Source organism: Strix aluco, chromosome 29 (genome assembly GCF_031877795.1).
Source record: "Strix aluco isolate bStrAlu1 chromosome 29, bStrAlu1.hap1, whole genome shotgun sequence".
NCBI lineage: Eukaryota > Metazoa > Chordata > Aves > Strigiformes > Strigidae > Strix > Strix aluco.
The window spans coordinates 4,631,177-4,653,176 of record NC_133959.1 but is presented as its reverse complement, the minus strand read 5'-3'; the positions used below and the strand labels follow the sequence as shown (position 1 = coordinate 4,653,176).

The 22,000-nt window shown below is 45.7% G+C and overlaps 1 protein-coding gene across 11 annotated transcripts in view; it reads left to right on the top strand.

Annotated features, from left to right (window-relative positions):
- The first annotated feature begins 1,406 nt into the window (after positions 1 to 1,406).
- DOT1L (DOT1 like histone lysine methyltransferase) overlaps positions 1,407 to 22,000 on the top strand; it is a 78,254-nt gene continuing 57,660 nt past the window's right edge. For 4 of the 11 annotated variants that reach the window (XM_074808902.1, XM_074808901.1, XM_074808897.1 and 1 more), the window contains exons 1-3: positions 1,408 to 1,607; positions 19,162 to 19,205; positions 21,701 to 21,775. In XM_074808902.1, the coding sequence (XP_074665003.1) occupies positions 1,527 to 1,607; positions 19,162 to 19,205; positions 21,701 to 21,775 (200 nt within the window). In that variant the 5' untranslated portion in view covers positions 1,408 to 1,526. Of the gene's footprint in view, positions 1,608 to 19,161; positions 19,206 to 21,700; positions 21,776 to 22,000 lie in introns of all 11 variants that reach the window. The other 7 variants (XR_012621120.1, XM_074808905.1, XM_074808904.1 and 4 more) reach the window with 2 other exon arrangements.

Here is a 22,000-nt window from a genome sequence, read left to right as displayed (position 1 = left end):
GGGCACCTATAGACATGCAAAGCAATGTCATTTAGCTCGGGGCCATCACAGGACACCAGAGATGCAGGATGGTGTCACTCAGCTCCCAGCCACCCCCGGCACCGCAGGCTGGGGACAGGGGGACGCCTGCCCTCACCCAGGAGGCCTCTCGGCTCTCTCCGTGCCCAGCACCGGCCGTGCCGGCGGTCAGACAGCCCCAGCCGGGTGCAGAGCGCCGGCCCCGAGACGGTGCTGGGGTGCACTAAGTCCTACTACCAGGTTACACCGTGCCGTAAGGTTGTAGTTGCTGGCGCAGCAGCTCCCCAGTCCCTGTTGTGTCTCTCTGTGCCCAGCACTTACATTTTCTGCTCGTGGTGTTTGCAGCTGACGGACCCCTCCACCCGTCCCCGTGGAAGAGGCACCGATGCACACGCAGGGGTGCTGCCGTGGTGCAAGGCCACGGCTCGGCTTCGCTGCGGGGTCCTGATCCCCCATCCTGGCAAAGCTCCTCCTCGGAGCCCCGCAGAGCCCCGCAGAGCCCCTCGCACCAGCCCGGCACGCTCGCCCACGTGCAACCTCCGGCTGTGTCACCTTGCACTGTGACCCCGCGGCCCTGTGCGAAGCGCGCCCCACGCTCCCCGTGGGAAGCTCGCCCCACGCTCCCCGTGTGGACCCCGCGCCGGCACGTGGGCTCGTTCCGTGGTCTGGGGAGCCGCGCACACCCCGCACACCCCGGGGCCACACGGGCAGCTCCGTCCTCGCAGGGTTGTGGCAGCGCCGCGTGCCAGCCATGGCCTGGCGCGGGGCACATGGCGTGTCCCGGCCTTTGCAGGAACCCCCCCACACCTCCTCACGGCTGCCCCCCCCCCTTTACAGCCTCCCCCCCAACCCCCTCCTCACAGCTCCCCCCCTCTTTGCAGGCCCCCCCCCCAACACCCCCCTTTGCAGGCCCCTCCTCAACGCCCTCCTCACAGCCTCCCCCTCAACACCCCCCTTTGCAGGCCCCCCCAACCCCCCTCCTCATGGTCCCCCCTTTTCAGCCCCCCAACCCCCTCCTCACGGCCCCCCCCAACACCCCCCTTTGCAGCCCCCCCCTTTGCAGCCCCCCCCCCAAACCCCCTCCCCACAGCCCCCCCCGCCGGCGCGCGCGGGGAGGGCAGCTGAGGACAGGGGGAGGGAGCGCGAGGCCGCGCCCGCCTCCGCCCCCCGCGTCTGGCGCGTCGGTCGGGCCCGGCCCGGCCCGGCCCCGGCGCCTCATTGTGCTTCGCCTCACGCCGGCCCAAGATGGCGGCGGCGCCGGAGAGCCCCGCGAGCCGCTAACGACAATAGAGGGAGGCGAGGGGAGCGGGCGCCCCCGCCGGCACCGGCCTCCCCTCCCCGCCTCTCCCGCCGCCCTCCCTCCCTCCCTTCCCTCCCCCCCCCCCCGCCCCGCTGCCGCCGCCGCACCTCGCACACGCCCCCGGCCGGGCCCGGCCGCCACACCCCACCCCGGCCGGCCCCTCTAGCATGGTGCGGGGCCGCCGCCGCCTCCTTCTCCGGCTGCCGACATGGGCGAGAGGCTGGAGCTCCGGCTGAAGTCGCCCGTGGGAGCCGAGCCCGCCGTCTACCCCTGGCCGCTGCCCGTCTACGTGAGTATGGCCCCGGCCCGGCACCTGCCCCGCGCCCTGTCAGCGCCGCCCGCGCCCCGGGCCCGGCCACCAGCGGCGGCCCCGCTCAGCCCGGCGGGCCCCCGGCCCCGGCCCGCCGCCCCCGGCCCCTTCCCTTCCCCGCGGCCCGCCGGGGCTCCCCCCGAGCGCTTTCTGTCACTTGTTAATCAATCGCCTAACGCGTGTCCTTCCTGGGAGCGGGAGTCATTGGCGTTATTTATCCGGCAGCGCTTCCCCTGCGGGAGCACCCCCCGAGCCGCGGGTGGAGGGTGAGGGGTGCCGGGCTGGAGCCCGCCGGGCTCCCCAGCCCGGGGTGCTGCTGCTCTCCTGGAAGTCAAATCCCCAATTTCTTTTTATAATTGGTTGACTAAACTTAAGGGCGGGGAGGAGGAGGACTGGTTAATGAAAAGTTTTCGTGTTTTCCTGAGCTCGGCTCGTGTAGCTGGTTAATAACCAGAGCTGCTTCGAGCAGGGTGAAATCAAGAGGGCTTTCTGGCTGATAAACGTCGCTTAAATTATCGCTGGCTTCGGGGGGTCGGGGCCATCCCCCCAGAACCAGTCGCGGGAGTGGAGATAGAGGAGAAGCGTTAGTTGTGGGTAGGGAAGCGGGGCTTTGCCTTCGGTATGTGTCAGTGGGGTTGGTGCCGTTGCCTTCGTTTCCCTCGAGCGGGTGCCCTTGTAGGTTCTCTTTTATTTAGTCTGAACAGAATTCAAGTCAGGTTTGTCAGTTGATGGCAGCCGTAATCCGCATGCTTTCAAATAAAATGTCACTTGTCCCTGTTTAGTTACGTGAGCGGCGTTTTTTTTCTAACTTGCCTGACTTTTTTCCTGCCTCTCCTGAGCCCTGAGTGAGAGATGTGTGACCTTGATAACAATGTCCATGTTCGAATTAGTGAAAATCTCACGAGAGGAGAAAGGCTTGAGAGGGTGGTGTTGTGTGTTGTTTTTTTTTTTTTTTGTATGTGTGAAGTGTTTGTACCAATCCTTGAACAAATTTTCACCCTAACTGTAGCACCTCTGAGAAGAGTTTGTAAAAGGAAAAAAAATCTCTCTATTTTACTTGGCCTGAGTACTGTTGATTATTCCTTGTATTTCAGGCTTTGTACGTGTGCTGCTTCGTGGGGAGAACGTGCTGGGACACAAGGCTGGGGCAGCTGATATTGCTGATATTGTTGCTCGCTTGGCAATCGCAACGTGCTTGTGTGTGAATGATTAGAAATACATCGCTTCTGTCAGGGGAGATGGCTGTGTATCTGCTGCCTGCCTTTTGGTGCTGTTGCTGTATCTGTGGTTTCCAAAACATCCTCCATGTATGCTGGCGTGCTGTTTTCATCGCCTGCTCCCGGAGCTGGAGGCTCCAGCACACACTGGTTAATGCAGCCTTTCCTGTTTGGGCAGCTCTGTCATTTGTGTGTGTGTTCGCGGGCGCGCGCTCTGCTTAAATTGACAGAAACTGAAAGTATAACGATGACCAGTTCAGTTTTTTTCATGTCGCCAAAGAGTAACTTGTGTCTCCGAGTGGGCTGGATGAAGTGTTAGCTTAAAGATTACATAGGTTAGGGATTAATCTGGAAGGAAGGAAGGAATGGGTTTAGGTATATTCACAAAACTTCCCACCGGCTTAAAAAAAAAAAAACAAACCACAACCTCCAACCTTCCCCTCCTACCTCCCCCTCCTTAAAATGTGCATTTTAATGCTGTTTGCAGCATGGGAAAGAAGGATTTAGTTAATTTAGGAAAACTTGAGCAGCCAGTTCTGAAGATGACAGAGTACAGAGATTTTCTTTTCCAGTGAATCACGAACGCAACGGGCAGGGGAGCTTATCCACATGTGCTGTCTGCGTGTGTTAAGAAATACCGCAAAACCCGAACGTTCTGCTGTTAAACCGGCCTCTTTGCGTTGCAAATTTTTCCACAGTCGTACAGAAGTAGACGGTTCATCTGGAGCCAATCAATATTCTGTCCTGCAGTTTTGGTGGAAAGATCATGCCGCATATTACAGAAGCGTGCGCTTGCGTGCGTGGGCACGCATGCATACACACCCGCGCGCGCCGCTTGCAGCGCTGGCCTTTGCAGCAGCCGATGAACTCTGGAGCTTTAGAAATAAATCCTCCTCTCTGTCCATGGCAGCGTTTGGCCTGCTAACATTGTACTCTGCTGAACTGTAGACTTTCTTTCCCTCGTTGGCTCAGCCTTGAGTTGGCAGCAGGGTATATGTACCGTTGTGGTTTTAGAGCTCAGCTCTGTTTGACGTAAGCAGAACATTTCTTAGTTTCACCACTCTTTCTGCTGCTTGGTTCCTAGGAAGCAAGGTGGGATACCTGGGGGGAAGAAAAAATATGCTTCAATTAGTTTTATTTAGCAGCGTTCTTGCTGCTTCCTGTTGTATGCTGTGAGATATATTTTCCAAAGAGAGCTGGAGAGAAAGGGGAGGGGAGACTCACAGTCCTTGCTAATTATTTTTGGTGTGAGCGCCAGGAATGGCAGGGAATCATCTTTCCCAACATCAGAGGCTGAGTGGTATTGTAGACCTTCTGCTTGAAGAGCACTGCTGCGTGATGTAACCTTGTATTGAGTAACTTGGCTATTTTTATGCTCTTACTACATCTTAAATTAGTGGCGTCAGTATTGCTGCGTAAAAGGCTAAGGGTCTAATCTCCCGTATTAATGGATGTCTGGATTAATAACGTGTCTATTTATTGCAGGACTGCTGCTTATTTCATGTGTACTAGGAAAAGTGGGGGTCTCTTCAGACTGCTGAGTTTGCATAATAGCTCAGCTGACAACCGGGTGCTTGTTGGGATGCTAAAAGAGCCTGGGAGGGTGATGTGAAACATGTATTTCCCTACGAGTCTAATTAGGGCCGTGGGAGGAGAGAGCATTGGTGTTGCAGATACAGCCTCCCACTGGCTTACATACAAAACTGAAAGTATGACTCTTTCGCCCGCCTTCTGCTTTTCTCAAAGGAAAGGCCACGGTTTCCTAATGAATACATGGTGAGCAGTTCTGTCCGTAGCACACTGTGATGAGTAAGTTGAATAGTGCATGGTGAGTAATCTCTCCTCATGACTCACAAAATATTTTCTGATGTTGACCTCTGTTTTTATGAGTGCCCTGCTTAATCAGAGCTGAAGTGAGTTTATTCTTTTGTATGCCGTTTAACTTCTCGACTCCCACATACCTGCCCCATTTTTTCTTGCGTTAGGTTGTCAGAGACCGGTGATACTGCATTAAAAATTTTAATTTTGGTATCGGGTGAGATACAGGCCTGGATAAAGGAAGTATGTTATGTGCTCAAATGGGTGAGGAAGTGGGTAGTTAATGGGTCTAGGTGTTCTTAAATAGACGAATGCCGATAGGGAATGGCATTTGCAGCCATACTTTGAGTATTGATATGCATGACTTGGTACTTCTTACTTATCGGTCGATCTGATGGGCACAAAGGGTGAAGTCCCCTTGTAGTTACAAGACGTGCAGGTGTTTAGGTTTATTGCAGAGAATTGCCCTTAAATTGGTTCATTCTCTTGTCTCTGAATTTTACTGTAGTTAAATCTGAATATTTATTGGGTTTGAACACGGTGATTTTTCATACCATGGTAAGTTCTGCCTGTGAGGTGTATGAGGTTGTACTTTGAACTCCTCTTGACAACAGTTCCTGCTTGAGGAGTCCAAAGGTGTGTGGGGTGGTTAGTTTTAGGTTTTTTTGAAATCTGGATGAGTTCCACAATCTGGCAGAGTTCTGCTGATACATCTCTGGCACCAGTGAGGGATTGCTTGCATACAGAACTGAGCAACAGGAGGCTTCAGAGCTGCTGAAGCTGATTATTGTCACCAAAATCAACGTTTGCTAAACTGCACCCCATTGCAATGTGGAAAAGCCTGTTTTCTGGCAGCACGTGCATCAATAAGAGGACACTGTGGTTCTTTTATCTCCTCTCCTTTAGGCTTGCACTGACCGGGTTTGCAGTGTGATCAAAGTAAGTGTCAGTGTTGACACGGGGTGGGGGGGGGGATGGGGAGGCACAGCCAGGTGATGAGAGGAGGAGGGTGGGACTGGTGTTGACTTTGAGTGGCTTCCCCTGTCGTGGCACTGTGTCCTTCACCCGGATGGCTGCAAATGACTTGCTGTCATGTTAAATAGTGTGCAAGTCCTTTCAAGTTTCAGAATTAGACATCTGCCTGCCTTGCCTTGCTCTTTTCGCCTGGTAGGCCTTCCCGTTGTTTGCCTGCTGAATACCATTCCCCCAAAAGATAACTGCAAACCTCTGTGTCTGCCAGGTTTTTGTGTGTGGTGTTCCACCCGCCCTCCCTGTTTGACTTGTAAGGGCTGGGCATTTGTGTTGTGATAGTGCCTGGGAGCTTCTCCTGCAGCCCAGGCCGCTGACGGGCAAGGCACTGTGGGTCCCAGTGGGGTTACGCCTTGGGTATCTTTTACCAATTTTGTTCCCATCTTCCAGCCTGGAAATCTCAGACTCTGTCCCAGGAGAGGACAGTCCCGGTTGTGCCGTTGTGCAAATCTTACCAGGGTGAGGTACCTCTGCCATGAGCTGCTGAAGCTTAAGCCTCCAAATTAGCAACTGTGACGATAAGTCTGGCTTGAATAATTCATTGATTTGCCTGTGTTCCTCCTCTTTGCTGCTGACTTTCCACTCAGTTGTAAGGGCAAAAAATTCTCGTTGGTTAATTGAGTATTGTCAGAGCATCACTCTGCAGCTGTTTGAGAGGTTTGTGTGTGTCTGGTGCTGAGGAGCAATGGGATACAAGCTTGACAATACTGGACTTTGTACAGGTGGAAGGGTGCAGAGCATGTGTCTGATGTGGGTTTTGTTTCTTTTTTTTTTCCACCGGTCGGTGATACAGCTGATACCATTCTGTCACCAAAGGAATGTGCTGTGCATGAAAAGCTCAAGGGCAGGCAGTGATAATGAAAATCACAGCCCAGCAGGGAGTGTCACCTTTGAAATTAAAGATCAACGGTAGAGATGAATAACAAACCTTGTTTAAGAATTTAGTGCTTTTTTTGTGCGTGTCACTCAGCTTTACTGGGAATAGTTTTTCTGATGACTAGCTTTGACATCTCAGACAGCGAGGTAGGTGTGGGAGCAGTTGCTGAAGTTGGGTGCCATAGCACAGTATGGTGCGATCAAATCAGGAAGGTCCTAAATTTGGACCTAAATTGGTGCCTTTGTTGCAGCTAATCTGCTGGAGCTACAGGCCGCTGCTGAGGGGTGGTCCTGTGCCTCCTTTCCCCCAGCCACTTGCTGTTTCCCCTGCACAGATCCAGCCCTGCCTTACTACATAACTCCGTCGCGCTCCGGCAGGATGAGCTGCTGGAAAACAGTTTCACGTTTTGCACGTGCGTGTGGGTTTTCCCTTGCATCAGTTTTTGCTGGAGGGAGATGGTGGGGTGCCGGGGTGGGGGGTGGGCATGGTGAAGCTGCCCCTTCAGCCTCTGTCTGCAGTTCCGAAGCGTGGTGGCAGACCCTCTGTTGTGAAGCTGTGTGTGGGGTGGCTCTGTGAACTGGATCGCTGAAAATATCTGGGCTGGAAAAAAATGTTCCAGTGTTTTCACAGCCGGCACCCCCCTCCGCCCTGATCTGTAATCTGACTCATGCTGCCTTCCCAGGGCAGCGGTGCCGGTACAAAGGAGGGGGTGGCGAGCAGAGGAAACTGTTGAGCTGACTTTGCCAGGCAAAACCTCCTCACACCCTGAGTAATCACCCAGAAATTCGGCAGCGGTGGCAGAGGTTAGGGGATTTTCTCTGATTTAATAGATGCTGTTGATGCAGCTTGTTGGGAAATGTTTGTGGGGATGACTAATTACTTATAGAAATTGCTGTAGTGAAGAAAAGGTTTGAAAACTTTAGCAGACTTCCTATTTCTCCTCACCTCTCTGTCCTCCTCAGTTCTAAAAAAAAAAGTGGAGTGGGGAGAGTGAATAGTGTAAAACTGGGAAATAATTGACCCTGTCATTTCAAAAGTACTTGGGTTTCTCCAGTGCCCAGCAAATAAACAGAAGCAAATGACAGAGTTGGCACAGTTGCATCATTTTTTCTATATTTTTCTGCTCTAACGAATGCCAAAGGGAACCCAGCAATGTGCTGTTGGGAGGTGAGTTGGCCTCACAAGGCGAGGAAGACCATAACCGTGCAGCGTTTGATTGTGCAGCACGTGGTTATTACAGAATAGCAGTTTTCTTCTGGGCTTTACCCTTTGAAGTATAACTTGCCATGAGTGACAATTGGTACTTGTTCAGTTTTCAGACTGGCTTTTGTTCAAAGCTCTGACCCGTTGGATACAATATAAATCATGAGTTCAGTTAATGTACACTTTTTTCCTAGTATTTCTGTGTGAAAAGTAAAAGTTGTTATCTTGTATTGCATCTTACAACTACAGTAGTCTTTTTATTTTTTCATATTAACTGAATTATCTCAAGGGTAACTGTTGAAAGACAGATTAGCTGTTCAAGATTGCCTTTTTTTTTTCTTATTTTTTTTTCTTTTTTTTTTTTTTTTTTTCTATCAGCAGATGGGTGAGGATTAATGTTCCTGTCCTGGCTAAAGTTCCAGCTCAGGCAATTCAAATTTATCTACCTAAAATTCACCCATCAGTTACAGTCGGACACAGTATTGAAAGCTTTTAGTGTGCCAAGGGAAATCCATGCCACCACATGCAACTCCAACTCTTGTCCTTCATGGCAGCCTTAATATATATGGAGATGATTATCCTTTCAAGTCTCAGATATGTGACTGAATTGTGTTTCTCCTGGGAATTTAGGCAAAATATCTTACCCCTTGGTATGCAAGATTTATGGGAAATTTAATCACCCTTCTCCCCAGACATCCATATGTCTACTTTTGTACTCTTCCTTCTTTCTTTTTTCCCCTTTCATACTGCCTTGCTTTTTTTCTTCCTGCTTTGAGTTAACCTTTGACTGTCTGATTAAAGCTTTTTACTGTAATGATCAAGACAAGGACCAGAGGTGGGGTGCTTTTTTTTTTTCCCTTACAGTGTATTTATCAGAGATTGATAAAGTATCTTAATTTATTTAAAATATTTTTGTTTAATTTATTTTCTCCTTCCTAACAGAAGGATCCACAGAAGCAGGAGAAGTTCGTACTAGGAATTGTGAACATAATCATAGAATGGTTTGGGTTGGAAAGGACCCTAAAGCTCATCTAGATCCAACCCCCTGCCATGGGCAGGGACACCTTCCACTAGCCCAGGTTGCCCAAAGCCCCGTCCAACCTGGCCTTGAACCCTTCCAGGGAGGGGGCAGCCACAGCTTCTCTGGGCAACCTGTGCCAGGGCCTCACCACCTTCACAGGGAAGAATTTCTTCCTTATATCTAATCTAAATCTACCTTCTTTCTGTTTAAAACTGTTACCTCTCATCCTATCCCTACACTCCCTGATCAAGAGTCCCTCCCCCCTTTCCTGTAGCCCCTTTAAATCCTGGGAGGCTGCTCTAAGGTCTCCCCGGAGCCTTCTCTTCTCCAGCTGAACCCCCCCAACTCTCTCAGCCTGTCCTCACAGGGGGGTGCTCCAGCCCCTGAGCATCTTCGTGGCCTCCTCTGGCCCCGCTTGAGCAGGTCCGTGTCCTTCTGATGATGGTGCCCCCAGAGCTGGACCCAGCACTGCAGGGGGGTCTCACGAGAGCAGAGCAGAGGGGGACAATCACCCCCCTCGCCCTGCTGGCCACACTGCTCTGGATGCAGCCCAGGACATGGTTGGCTTCTCTGGGCTGTGAGCGCACATTGCTGGGTAATGTTGAGCTTCTCGTCAACCAACACCCCCAAGTCCTTCTCCTCAGGGCTGCTCTCAATCCATTCTCCATATATTGACTTTTGTAGTAAATCCATATATTTACTTTTGTAGTAAATATATGGGATAAGACAAAACTAGCTCTGAAGAGGAACAAGAAATAAAACTGAATATACGATGATATTGGCCACATGCTGCTATAGATATCAAATTGAGTAGGTACTATTTTTAGAGCATAGGAAGACGGTGAGTATATTTTACAGCAGGAAATGATGGCTTCATAGATATGAACAGATCTATGAATAACGAAAAAGTTCCTGTTCTGGGTGTTTTGTTTTGTTTCATGAGTGAATGAGAGTTTCCTAAAAATCTACACTGAAAAAACTTCTTAGTGTAAGATGAAAAATCTAAGGAACTCTTGAAGACAACTAAATGAAGCATTAGAAACTTTAAAAAACAAAACACTACGGGAAGTTTTGAGTAAGTTTCTTAGTAAAAATTAACGGGTTTTAATACTGTTTCTGCAATGGAGAAACTTTCTGATATTTTCTGTATAATGTGAAGGGCAGTTTCCAGAGGTTTAGGCATGTCATTTACTTCTAAGAGCTCAGCAATATTACTAGTTTTTGATGGTACATGCTTTGGAAATTCTAAAAAGTTTGAGCTTTTAAGACTGCTTTTTCATTCCTCAGCTGGATTTCCATTGGGTTGCAGGTGATCCTCGCTTGTTTTCGTATTTTTTGGCAACAAAGCCCTTCGGTTCTGAGAGATCAGGTGCTGGCGCAGGGCGGCCGCTGACCCTCTGAAACTGGGGATTGGAGTCTGCGTTCATCTGGCTTTGGCTTTGTGCCTGCTTACTAGAACATCTAGTCATTTGCAACATATGAAGAATACATGGTAATATTGTAGGTCATTTAAAAGTCTTTAAAATGGAAACTTTTAAAAAATGGTTGGCACTTGGAAATTCATGTATACTGTTCAGAATCTGCACTGGGTGGAGCTTGTGTCACTGTTCCTCAGCACAAGTGGAAGCTTACAGGGGGAAAACTGCAACCATTCATATTTTTCTTTTGTATGTCACAAAACATCTTTTTTTAGGAGCTCAGTGGGCTTCAGAAAGAGTACAAGGTTTTATTGTTAACTTCTGTTATGTGCAGAATATATCTATGCATGTTAGGTAGGAGCAGAATTTCTGAGCTGTCCAAGACTGAGTTATCTTTACAGAATGTAAAGTGGTGGTTTAGGATGTCATTGTCTTACCAGTGGCCTGCAGGATGCTTCCCTCTGGCCTGCCAGTTTTCCTTGCAGGAGGTGGGGATCCGCTGTGCAGACAGCAAATGCTGACCAAAGAGCTCGGCTGTGCCATGAGCTTCCTCTCAGCACCCACCAAGGGTGTGGGAAGACTGTAAACTTGAGAAAGAGATGGTTGCCACTTTCGGCAACAGCAATTTTGGGTCTGGGTATTCATTTCTATCAGCAATAACCCTTTGCTTAAGTTTCAAATAAAGCTTTATTCCTGGTAGTGTGGATGTGTATGGCTGTTTTCTTTTCTGCTCCCCTCCCCTCTCCAGTTACTGCTGCACAGGAGGGTTATTTCTTTATTAACCCAGGCTGTGGTTCACGGGTAGGTGAAAGTTTGAAACTGGTACGTCTGTGAGTAGAAATAACTCCTGCCATCTCTGCTTGCTGTTGTGTCTAAGCTGCCCTCACCCTTGTAACAGTGTGTTTGTACACTGGTGTGGTGAATTGGTCTGGTTGAAAAGTAACTAAGGCAAAACACCAAAAAGGTGGAGTTTTAGCTTAAGCCTTCCTTGACTTTGCAGTGTGCGTGCACAGGCGCCGCTGGCCCAAAGCAAGAGGAGGCTTTGGGCAAGGCAGGTGGCTGTGTTGGTTTAAACTGTTTGTGAAATGATGGTAGGGCTGCCTGCCTTGTTGACTCGAGCGAAAGCCCAGCAGCCTGCTCTGTCCCAGAATAAGCAAACACTGGGCTCCTTTGCGTGTACGCGCGGTGCTGCTTCAGCTGCTGGGATCGCTGCAGCATCCACGTGCTCCCTCCAGCTGTCGTGTTGTGGGAACGGTTTATCATTGCCTAAAACTTAACTGAAAGGGCAATAGGATACACCAGTGCAAGGTACCTTTTTACCAAAACAGTTGCGTTCCCCTATATATTCCAGTATAAACAATTTTTTTTTTTTTGGTGTCTTTTTGCATAATAGAACTACTACTTTCTTATGTCAGGGCTATGTCTAGTTTAGTGAGACTAAAGCCAGTAGGTCATCCTGCTGTAACTGTCCCATGTGTGTATTGCCTTAGACACCCCTGCAGAGTGATTGCATGTTAATATATTTACACAGCCCCTCCTATGCACTATCATGGGAACCATTCCCGCGTGCAGTGTCTGTAGCAACAGTTGGAATTGCTATGTGGAAAGGCAAAACAGTTTTACTGTGGTTTAGGTAGCTGCAATGAATGTGTGAGTCCCTGTTGCAGCCAGATCCCCAACCATCTTGTCCACAAATTCTGGATCACCTGTACTCATGCTATGAGGATTACCAGGAGCAGCTTGGATTTTCTTTTCTAATGCCTATTTCCTTTGTTAACTCGTAGTTTTATTATATTTTGGATCTTGGGCCAAACTTTTTTTTTTTTCCCCTTTATGTAGCTGTTAAGGAGGCCGTAATGCCTTCTGTGTTTTCCATTTAGTTTTGTGTGACAGTAAACTTACTAACTCCTGAAACTACATCAAACTGTCTGCTCTCGTGCTGTGTGGGAGCTGGGTTTCAAAATGCGGACTTGGTAGCTCTTGCTTCCCTCACCGCTTCTCTGAGGCTGGAAGGAAAAGAACGGACACAAGCTGTTCTCTGCAGGAGATGTCTTTTTATACATACTGAAATATATGTATACTTGTGAGTGTCCTTATACTTTCTTGATTAAGGGAACAACAGTAATTGGATGCTTCAAAAAAGACTTTTGGTCTTTGTCTCACTGGGTAAGAAAACTTGTGCTTTGGTTGTTGCTGTGGAAACTAAATGACAATCTTGATTTGGGATAAAATCTGGTAGTATTAAAAGAAGTCTAGCTATATGATATGAACTACTGCACAGAGCAGACTTTTCCTTACTCAGAGTGCAAGCAGCATTTGAGCACGAGGCAAAGGCCTTAAAATATGAAGTGACTGAAGGCACTAGCTGGCAGGACTTGGGAGCTTGAGATCTTTCTTTTTGTTCAGCTGGCCTGCAGGCAGCTCTTTGCTGCTGTAGCAGCTGGAAGTACTTTGGTTTTGGCTTTTCATAGGCTCTTGTCAACCACTGTTTGCAGGTGTATTGAATATGGACATGCTTTGGACATAGAATGTACTGGTGAATCTTTCTAGACAAGGTGTAAATTAAGTTAAACCCTGTGGGAGGAGGAATGCAAACTTCTGACGGGCTGAAGGCAGTGGTTTTCAGAGGGCATCTGTGTGCCACGCCGAATGCTGGATGCTTTCCTGGTGCCTGTGGGGAAGCTGCAGCTGCAGTGGCTCACATTGCCTTGCTTGGTGTCTAGAGAAATGCTTATCATCCTCCACAGATGGAGGAAACCTAGGGGACATTAAAGAGGCACTTGTCCCACTAGCCTTCTGCAAGATTGATTGGCTTTTCCTAATCCATCTTTTTGATCTCTGCTAACCATCTTGTCTCCAGCTGTAACATCCTCTCGTTTGAATTTATGGACTACTGCCTGGGGAGAGAGCTGCCACTGCAGGCAACCAAGCTGTTCTTTAAAACCAGGGGCTAGTGAGGCTGACCTCTTCTGTTTTGTGAGTTAAATAGATCTTACGGAGATCAGAATTTGGCAAATCCAAATGACTTCTGTTAATAGATGAGAGGAGTCAGTGTTTAGTACTGGGGAGCCGGTGTTACATTGTCAAAGTGTTGGCAGTAGAATGGTATCTGAAGACAATCATTAAAAGGTACATGAGTGTTGCCATTGATTTATTTGTAACTAGTGTGTTTCAGGTTTTGTTTTCTCAGAACTGTTTGGATTCATCTGGTGGACAGTGAAAAGTTTGTAGGAGACCTCTTCCTCCTGCTTCTCAAATGCTTGACCACAGCTTGTTTGCATATTTCTGAAGAGCTGCTTTGGTCATCTAGCCTGTTTTTGGGGTAGGAAGTGCAGTCTAGTGAATCCAACACTAAACTGGCTCTGCAAAGGTAAGAATTACTTTTGCTGTGGGACAGTTTAGTCTTGGGCAGTCAAAGCTACGCACAAAAGAAGAGTAGATAAGGGGTCTTAAATTTCTGAGTATGGTGCTTTGAGAGCTGCTGATCGAGGGTGCATGAGCTGTATTTCTTCAAGACCTCATCCAGACTTTCAAACCATTTGTTCTCCTCTCAGGTTTGCAGGTTTGGGCTGTTTGCTACCTTTACTGTGCAGCACTGTGTAGACTGGTCAGATCTCACAAGGATCCCATTTTGCATGTGGCAAAATGAAGTTTAGAAAAATACAGTGTTCACTCCCAAGCACCAACTTATGCTTATCCTGAAGATGTAAATTTGGAAGGGCACCTGGGTGTTTTTCCTTGCTTCAGGCAATGATGGCTGCCCAATATAGTTGGACATGTTCTTTGTGTTTGAGGAATAAACATGGAATGTTTAGAGGAATAAACATATAATGTTTAAATCTGTTGCTTTAGGTTAGAGATTCACTTTAGAGTACAGATTGTTGCACTGTGAGATAACTAGTCCTGTACAAATATACCCGAGAGTCTGGGATGCTGTACTGGAATACAGAATTATATCAAAATAATGCCATTAGGATATCCTAAGGGATGTTAACTTGAAAAAATAATGTAACCAAACCAGCCACACCTGGTGGAAGAGTGTAGTCTTTCTATCCAGTGTGAATTACAATCTTTCATAACAGCATGTGGCAAAAATGTAACAAATTGTAATTTTCACTTTACCTTGCTGTTGCAGAGCGTTCTGCAAAAGCGTTTGAGGCACCTGTTTTTATTAGACATTTGGTGCTTTGCAGGACAAAGTTATGTCTAAATAACTGAAATGTGTCTGGTACTGGTGAAGTGATGGTCTGGTACTATATGATGCATAGTATGATTAGGGCTCCTTTAATTATGTAGGTGCTAGAGAAATAGTTGTGATTGCTACTGAGAACTTAAAATTTATGGTCATATTGATGATTTTTTTTTTTAAATTTGGGTTAACAAAAAGTATGTGATTATAGAAAATGATAATGATTACAGAAAAATACATTATTTGGAAATAGTTTTTGGACACTGTCTTACTTGGCCTTTAAAACCACATATAGGGCTTCTCATATCTGCAAGATACAAAATGTCTTTTGTACAAAGAGGGCTGGCTGACTTGAGCATTGAACCAAGCAGAAACATTCATTATCCTTTTTTTTTTTTTTTTTTCTTCTTCCCCCTGTGATCAGAGAACTGAGCCTAAACTGCAGGAAAAGGTCCTAACAGAACAATCAGGATGGGAAACTTCTGGAGAAGAGGTGAAGGGAAAGATCAAACTCTTAAAAATTGCTCTATGGCCTAATCTCCATGTCCTAAAGGGCAAAAGCGCTAATGCAGCTTGTTGATTTTTGTAGGAGGACTCTTGTCTGCTTGGCATGGTGTGTAAGCAGGAGTCGTGCATGCTGGTAGGGCTTCTGGGCACTAGTGTACTAAAAGTAATAGCAGTGGGTGTGTTTCTGGCTTCAAACTCTTAACTCCTGTGTTTAGAGTTGTAGTAACATGTGGATGGAGAAATCTGTTGAAAGAATCGGAACTGTGAAGCTGTTCAGTCGTGCTGGCTGAAACTGTTCTCCACAGAAAATTGGATTCTCTTATAAGTGACTTTTGAAAAAGTGTCTGCTTTCTTTCCATTATTTTTCCAATGAAATGTCTTTGGCAAAAACTGTTGAATTTTCTCTGAGAGCTCACGTTTCAATTTTAAATTGAACGTTTAGGTTGAAAATAAGAGTTCTTTATTATAAATTTTAGCTGGAGAGAACTGACTGCAATAACTACCTTTTAATGTGTGTTTAGGTTTTTTTTATAAACTTGTTATGAATAGCTTTGGGCAGTCTCAATAATTACTATAGACTGCAACTTTTAACTTTAAATACTTAGTCCATAGACCACATGAAAGAGATAAGGTCTTGTCTCATGAAATAGCTTCCATTTATGTGGCTCAGAAGATTCCAAGGGCCCCTCAAACTACATAAATATAGGAACATTGCAAAAGTACAGCCAGGCCAACGAGCAGCACGTAGCATGCTTCACATCAGTGTGTAGGGGAGGAGGGAGGGCGGGAGGGAGAACAGCTTGGAGCAGAGTTGGAGGATGAATGGAACTCCTCTTCGTGACAGAGAGTACCGTGGCATCATCTCGTGACTGCGAACAGAACAGATATGCTTCTTGAGACTCGTCCAAAAGGCTTCTGTACAATGTATTTCATGATTGATAGCCAGTCTGTTTGTAGGAGGCTCTTTACCAGGATATTTTACTGACAAAGCATTGTGAGTACGGATGCAGATGCAGCGTGAAGCTGCGCTCTCACGGTTGCCTGTTTGCCGAAGTATAACACGACGTGCTTGTATAATGTGCCTGCACGGGAGGCGTAGCTGGCATGCTGGTGTTGGTCACGGGTCACTGCAGCCTGAAAAATTAAAAGCAAAACAAAACAAAATGAAAAAAAACCCACCCCAAAACATGTCTGAATTTGAGAAGCTTCAGGCCATCTTTGAGGGTGCCGGGCTGACTGTTGGCTGAGCTGGGTGTAAGGTTTGTCAGACTGCTCTCACTACAGCAGAGCCGTCGGGAATTGCCACCAGTCCCTCCCAACCTGCTGGTTTCAGTGGGCAACCACTGGGTCTGTGAAAGGAGACGGGTTAAAGCCGCTGCACCCAGATCAGCTGCGTGTCTGGCCAAAACCAGTGCATCTGCTTGAAGGGAGGCTGGGGCAGAGGCCGATGCTGGTTGGAGTGGAGTCTGTGGGTTTGGTGAGGTTTCTATTCAACTTGCCTTTTGAGCTGCTGAAGACTATCAGTGTCGTAAACAATTGCATGAATACAGATGTGATGACTGGTGCTGTTTAATGTCTATTCTTATTAAATCTTACAACCATAATGTTGAAATGGGACTAAAAGGTTCTCTAAAGAAAGGGAAACTGCTCTGTATTTCCTTTAGATCTGTTTCCCCCCCTTTCCTCCTCCATTTTCCATGGCCGCCTCTGCTTTGAAGAGATGTTGGGAGATTGTCTGTCATTTTGTTTGCCAGAATTGCATGAGATCTTGGGAGCTATTCTACTCGGACAAAGTATGTTAGTTATAGAGTATAGTAAACTCGGTAAGTGTTTCAACATGAGAAATTTAGCAGCAGTAAATATGGAACTGTTTTCAACTTCATTATTCCTAGATAATGACACAAACTAAACTCAGAAAGGCCCCTTCTGGCTGGAGTTTCCACATGAAGTTGTGTTAGTAAAACCACTTGCTTAAACTGGATGATTTGTAGTTGTAGATGTGCATTGTGATTTTTTTTTTTTTTTTCTTGTTAAATTTATTTTTCACAAGACAAAGGAATCTGTTAATTAAGCAATTTTGGTCATTTATAGGGGCATTTTCATGAAGACCTATAGGACGAGGGGTTTCTCCATGTGTTCTGTCCAAAACCATCTATGAAGAATATAACTTCTTCAGAGAAAACGATTATGCCAGAATAAGCATGAATTCACTTTTCCGGTATAATGTGCTTATATTGATAAAGCATATTCTTACTATACAGGAACACAGTTTACTGGAAGAGCTAGATCAGCCCAAGGGGTTTCTACTGTGATAATTCTGTGTGTAGCAAAATGTGAAAATTTATAGGGGATGTTTATGGATGAGTTTGAGTGTCTTGGATTATTTTTATGCTTTACAGATAAGAAATGAAAAGAAAGAAAAGCCCTCCTCCTCTGTGCTTTTCTTCTTTTATATGTGCACTGAGAGTCAGGAGCAGATTTTAGTTCAGTTGCTTCCCTGTTATCAATAAAATTACTTACCTGACATTGCTGAACTTAAATTGGGTGACTGTTTGTGGTGCTGTTGGTTTCTGTTGGATCTGGGCTGTCCCAGTCAGGCCCTGAGCGGAGGCCACAGACTGGAGGAAGCACAACCCCAGAGCTGTCCTACATGGCTTGTGATGTTTGGGGTGTTTCTGTAGCATTGGCATGTTGGTAAGAAACATGACCAAGGTGACACTCAGCTTCTAGGCCACTGTGTATTCAATCCCAGACGTCCTGACGACTTTTATGTTGGCTGTTTCTCCCTTTTGATATTGTAACCAGAATGGGTTTTTGTTAGTCTCTTGGGTGACTTCTAGATACAAGGTTAACTTTTTGCATTCCGAAAAGAAAGGCTTTTCCTAGTCAAATAAGAAGTGTTTCTTCATACCTTTAATATAAGAGACTTCAGAAGTATTTGCCTTTCTTTCTACCCCTCTCAGTCATGACATTTTTATCCAGGTATCTAAAGGGCTGTGTGTAAGTTGTCTGGAATGAGAGCTTCTATGAGACTGGCTGATCCTAAGTATGTAAACTGGTTATACAAGGGGAAATCTGTTTCCTCATGCAAATAGTGATTGAAAAAACTTCCATTTGACTTATGTCCTTCCACATCTTGAAGAAATAGAAGTAATCCCAGCCATTTTCTGTCATCTGTCCATTAGTGTTTCTCTTCTTCCATTCCCTGCCTTCCCCTGCTCCCAATCCTCTGCTTTCTGTTGCCTGTCCGACCCTTTGCTGTAGAATTTCCTCCTGGTAACTCTATAGAAATGACATTTCTGCAGCAGAAGACAAGGGAAATTATTAGAGAGTGAGTCTTTGCAGTTCGAACTCTGAAAGGACCTTAAATATTAGACTCCTAATTAAAAGGTCAAAGCCACTTTAAGAAACAAACATCTAAAAATAATGTCAATTTTGTGCAGATGGACTCTGGTAACTACGGTTTCACAGGATGGATACAACAATATATATAGGAAGTCCTGTAACTCCCCTAAAATAGAATTTTTTTATAGCATGGTTCAAGGGCTTTATTGGCACAAATTTGGAATGGCTTGCTAAACTCGCTTGTGCTTCTGTTGCTCCTGAGTGAACTCCCAAATTAAAGTCAACAAACATCTGTGCCTCACAGTCTAGTGTATCCTTGTAACGCACAGGTTTTAATGCGTTTTGTGCGTGTGTGTTTTGTTTTGTGGTTCATGCAAAGGTCTGCATATTCAGGCCTCCTTTTTCTTTTGTGTGCTATGAGCTTTGGTTTTTTCCTACACCGATATCCACTCCTACTGTTTATTTGATGCTTTATTTTAGAAAGCCATTCACTGTGCTAGAATCTTACTGCCCATATGGAGATGTGAGCGTGTACCAGATGCTAGGTTGATGAAATCAGCTGTTCATTGTGGAACTTGCAGTCAAGTACCTACTGCATACCAATAATCCTCAAGGGTATCAGCTACACAATTCCTGATTTCAGGAAATGACAAAGAAATAAACAGAACAACAGTTCCTTCATGTAAATTATTTTGCTAGTCCATAGAAACTTGAGAAATGTGTTTCCCTTATTTTTTTTCTTAGAGAACTCATGTGGATGGGTTTAATGGCCTGGGTGGCAATCAAAGACTCCTTTCCTAGTATGCTTGCCACCTATATTTTTAAAAAGATTGTGATTCCTGTAATCTTCTGACAAACGGCACACCTGATGTATCTTTGAAAACATCTCTTCTTTTCTTTTTATTTCAGGACAAACACCATGATGCTGCTCATGAAATTATTGAGACAATTCGGTAAGTGTTCAATGCAGATGTGGCTAGAGCCCTCTCCTGTGTCTTACTGCGCCTCAGTGAATGGATGTCTTGAGACAAGATATAAAGGAGAGCAGCAATTATAATTACAATTTAGAAGCTCTAAATTATTTTCTAAGCTGAATTGATACTGTTGCAGTACAAATCTCGTCAAACAGACTTTGTTTTAACTTGCCATGTTCTATTCTCTTTTGAACAGAATTAAAAATGAGCAGTGATATTCAACTTTTGGTGTTTATGGCAGTCTGTGTTCAATCTTTAGAAAAGCAAGGTTAAGAAAGCATCACTGGCATGATGTGTGAAGTTCTGGTCTTGCATATCCTCTTCCCCACTCCCCCGTCCCTTTCCCCTTGTTGCTGTGATGTTGCAGCATTGTTAGCATTTGCATTATTTGGGAATGATGTCCCTATTAGCATTCTGCTTAATTCTGCTGATAGAGTTGGACCAATGTAGGGAAAACGGGAGGAGAAAGGTGAAAGACAAATACGAAGAGTAGGAAGTCTGAGTGTTCCCCAACACAGGCAGTGGTTATGACATGGCTTGCTGTTATTTCAGCAGGACTGGGAGGTGGCTTGCTGTAGAAAAACTTTTATTAAATGCTAACGCAAATTCCCCAAACACCTGAGGATGTTAATGTGTTATCCACATTAGATTGTTTAAAAGCTGTTCTTGTTAACTGTTTTAGATCTTACCATACACACTTCCCTTGTCTGAGGGCTGTTTCTGCAGCAGGTTTTAGTGGTTGGATGGTGCAGATACAGGTGAGGTACAAAGAATGGTGTTGTGTCTGCATAGTCACCTGAGCTTGAAATTTGGTCAGTCAGGCCTAGGAAAAGGTAGCGAGCCTTGTTTATTCCCAGCATGAGCGCTTACATGGTAGTGTTGATAATATCACTTATATGCATGAAATCCGAGCGTTTTCCCGTGGTCTGTGGTGGGAGAGAATGGGTAATGGAGCTAGAGCTGAGAATTTTTCTTCTAAAGAAATTTATTTTTCAAACTACAAAACCTTGACACAAGATGCACTGCCACTACTACTTCCAGTTCACTTGTACTGATGTTAAGATTTTGTGCCTTGGGAACTTGCAGCATCATTTGTCAGTATGATTATTGAGAAGACCCTTTCTGAAGGGATTTAAACAGACGTAGTGCTGGAAGTGATTGCTGGAGACATTGGTGCTAGTGCTTTCTGTGCTACGCTAGCTGAAGGCAAGGGGAAAACTGTGTTAGAAAGCAGTTGGGCCAGAGTAGTGTTTCACAACTGTGTTGTAAGCCTGACTGCAGTGAACACAGTATGTTAGAAGCCTTTCAGGCCGCCTTTGCCTGCCTTGTGCAAAGTAACCGCAATGTGGTTATGGAAGTGGTGGGTAAAAGAATGCAAAGGAGTATTTTATCTCTTCAAGCTAGTGGTAAACAGCTGTTGACTGTCCATTTCCCTGACCTAAGAGAAAAAAATTTGCAGAGATCAGAGTCCTGACATTTTTAGGGAGATGGGAGATATTAGTCAGAAGAGAGCCAGCCATAGATGTACAAGTTCTGGTTTTTCCTTGCCTGTATTTGATAAGGGAGAATCATCCAGAAGGAACCGGAACTGTTGGATCTCCAGTCATCTTTTTTTTTCCTATCATTTTAAAAGTGAAGCATGCTTCACGGTACGTGAAGAAAAAACTCTGCCATTCCTATTGGAGTTCATCCTATATCACATGCTCTGAGGTTTTTTGATGATGATAGTGCTTTCCCTTTTTGATGCTTTTGGAGGAAACTGTGTGCAAAGCTCAGGTGGCTTTTAAGATGTCTTTAAAAGGAATTAATCTTCCTACATCCAAGAGTGAAGATCTCTTGTTCTGTGAGATGCCGTTGTCAGATGCACCGCAAGTGGGTGCGTGCTTTCCATTTCCAATGGCAACAGCGTACGGGGCTTTGTTAACTCGCCATGTAAAAGGGCTCTTTTATCAAAATAACTTTTGGGTTGCGTCAGGTAAGGTGTAAGAGTGATTTAGAGCACTACACAGTGGAGAATATCCCTGCGATGAATGGTTGGTGCCATTGTTTTGGGGTGCTGTAGGAAATGTCTTCTCCATATTTGTCAAAGGTTGTTACAGTGTCAGAATTCTTTCGAAATATTGCACTTCTGCGTTACGTTTTATGTTAGATTAGCATCATCCATGGCTTTGAGTATTTTTAGATGCATTGACTACGTTTATCACCTCATTTTGAAGCTGTGCCATTTCAAGAGCTTTATACTACTGCCAATGTCTACAGGCACCTTACTGTTTATTCAATACAAATACGAACTATTGCAGCTCTCCAATTAGCATTTTGCAAGAGCTGCCTTACTCCTAACAATACTGTGATCTTTCAGGTCTGCTGCAGTATTCTGGCTTAACGTAAAGCAATGCCAGTCTAGAATTGAGACAGACTGCCTTATTATACTTAATTGGAGATGTTTTTATTCATTACTACTTCTCTCGTTCCAGGTGGGTCTGTGAAGAAATCCCAGATCTCAAGCTTGCTATGGAAAATTATGTTTTAATTGACTATGATACAAAAAGGTGAGAGGAATGTTGTTTTTTTTTCCCACCAGGACAGGCCAGCACAGTTTATAGTGAATCAGTTTGTAACTGGTTATTCTTAGACACTATGAACTGAAGTTTTCTTTTAGAACTGGCTTCAGACTCTGCAGAGTTATTTTGGTAGGAAATGTGTAACAGCAATATTGGCAAGGGCTGTTGGATTAAGGACATAATTGGAAACTCCACACAGCAGAAAGTTGAGCT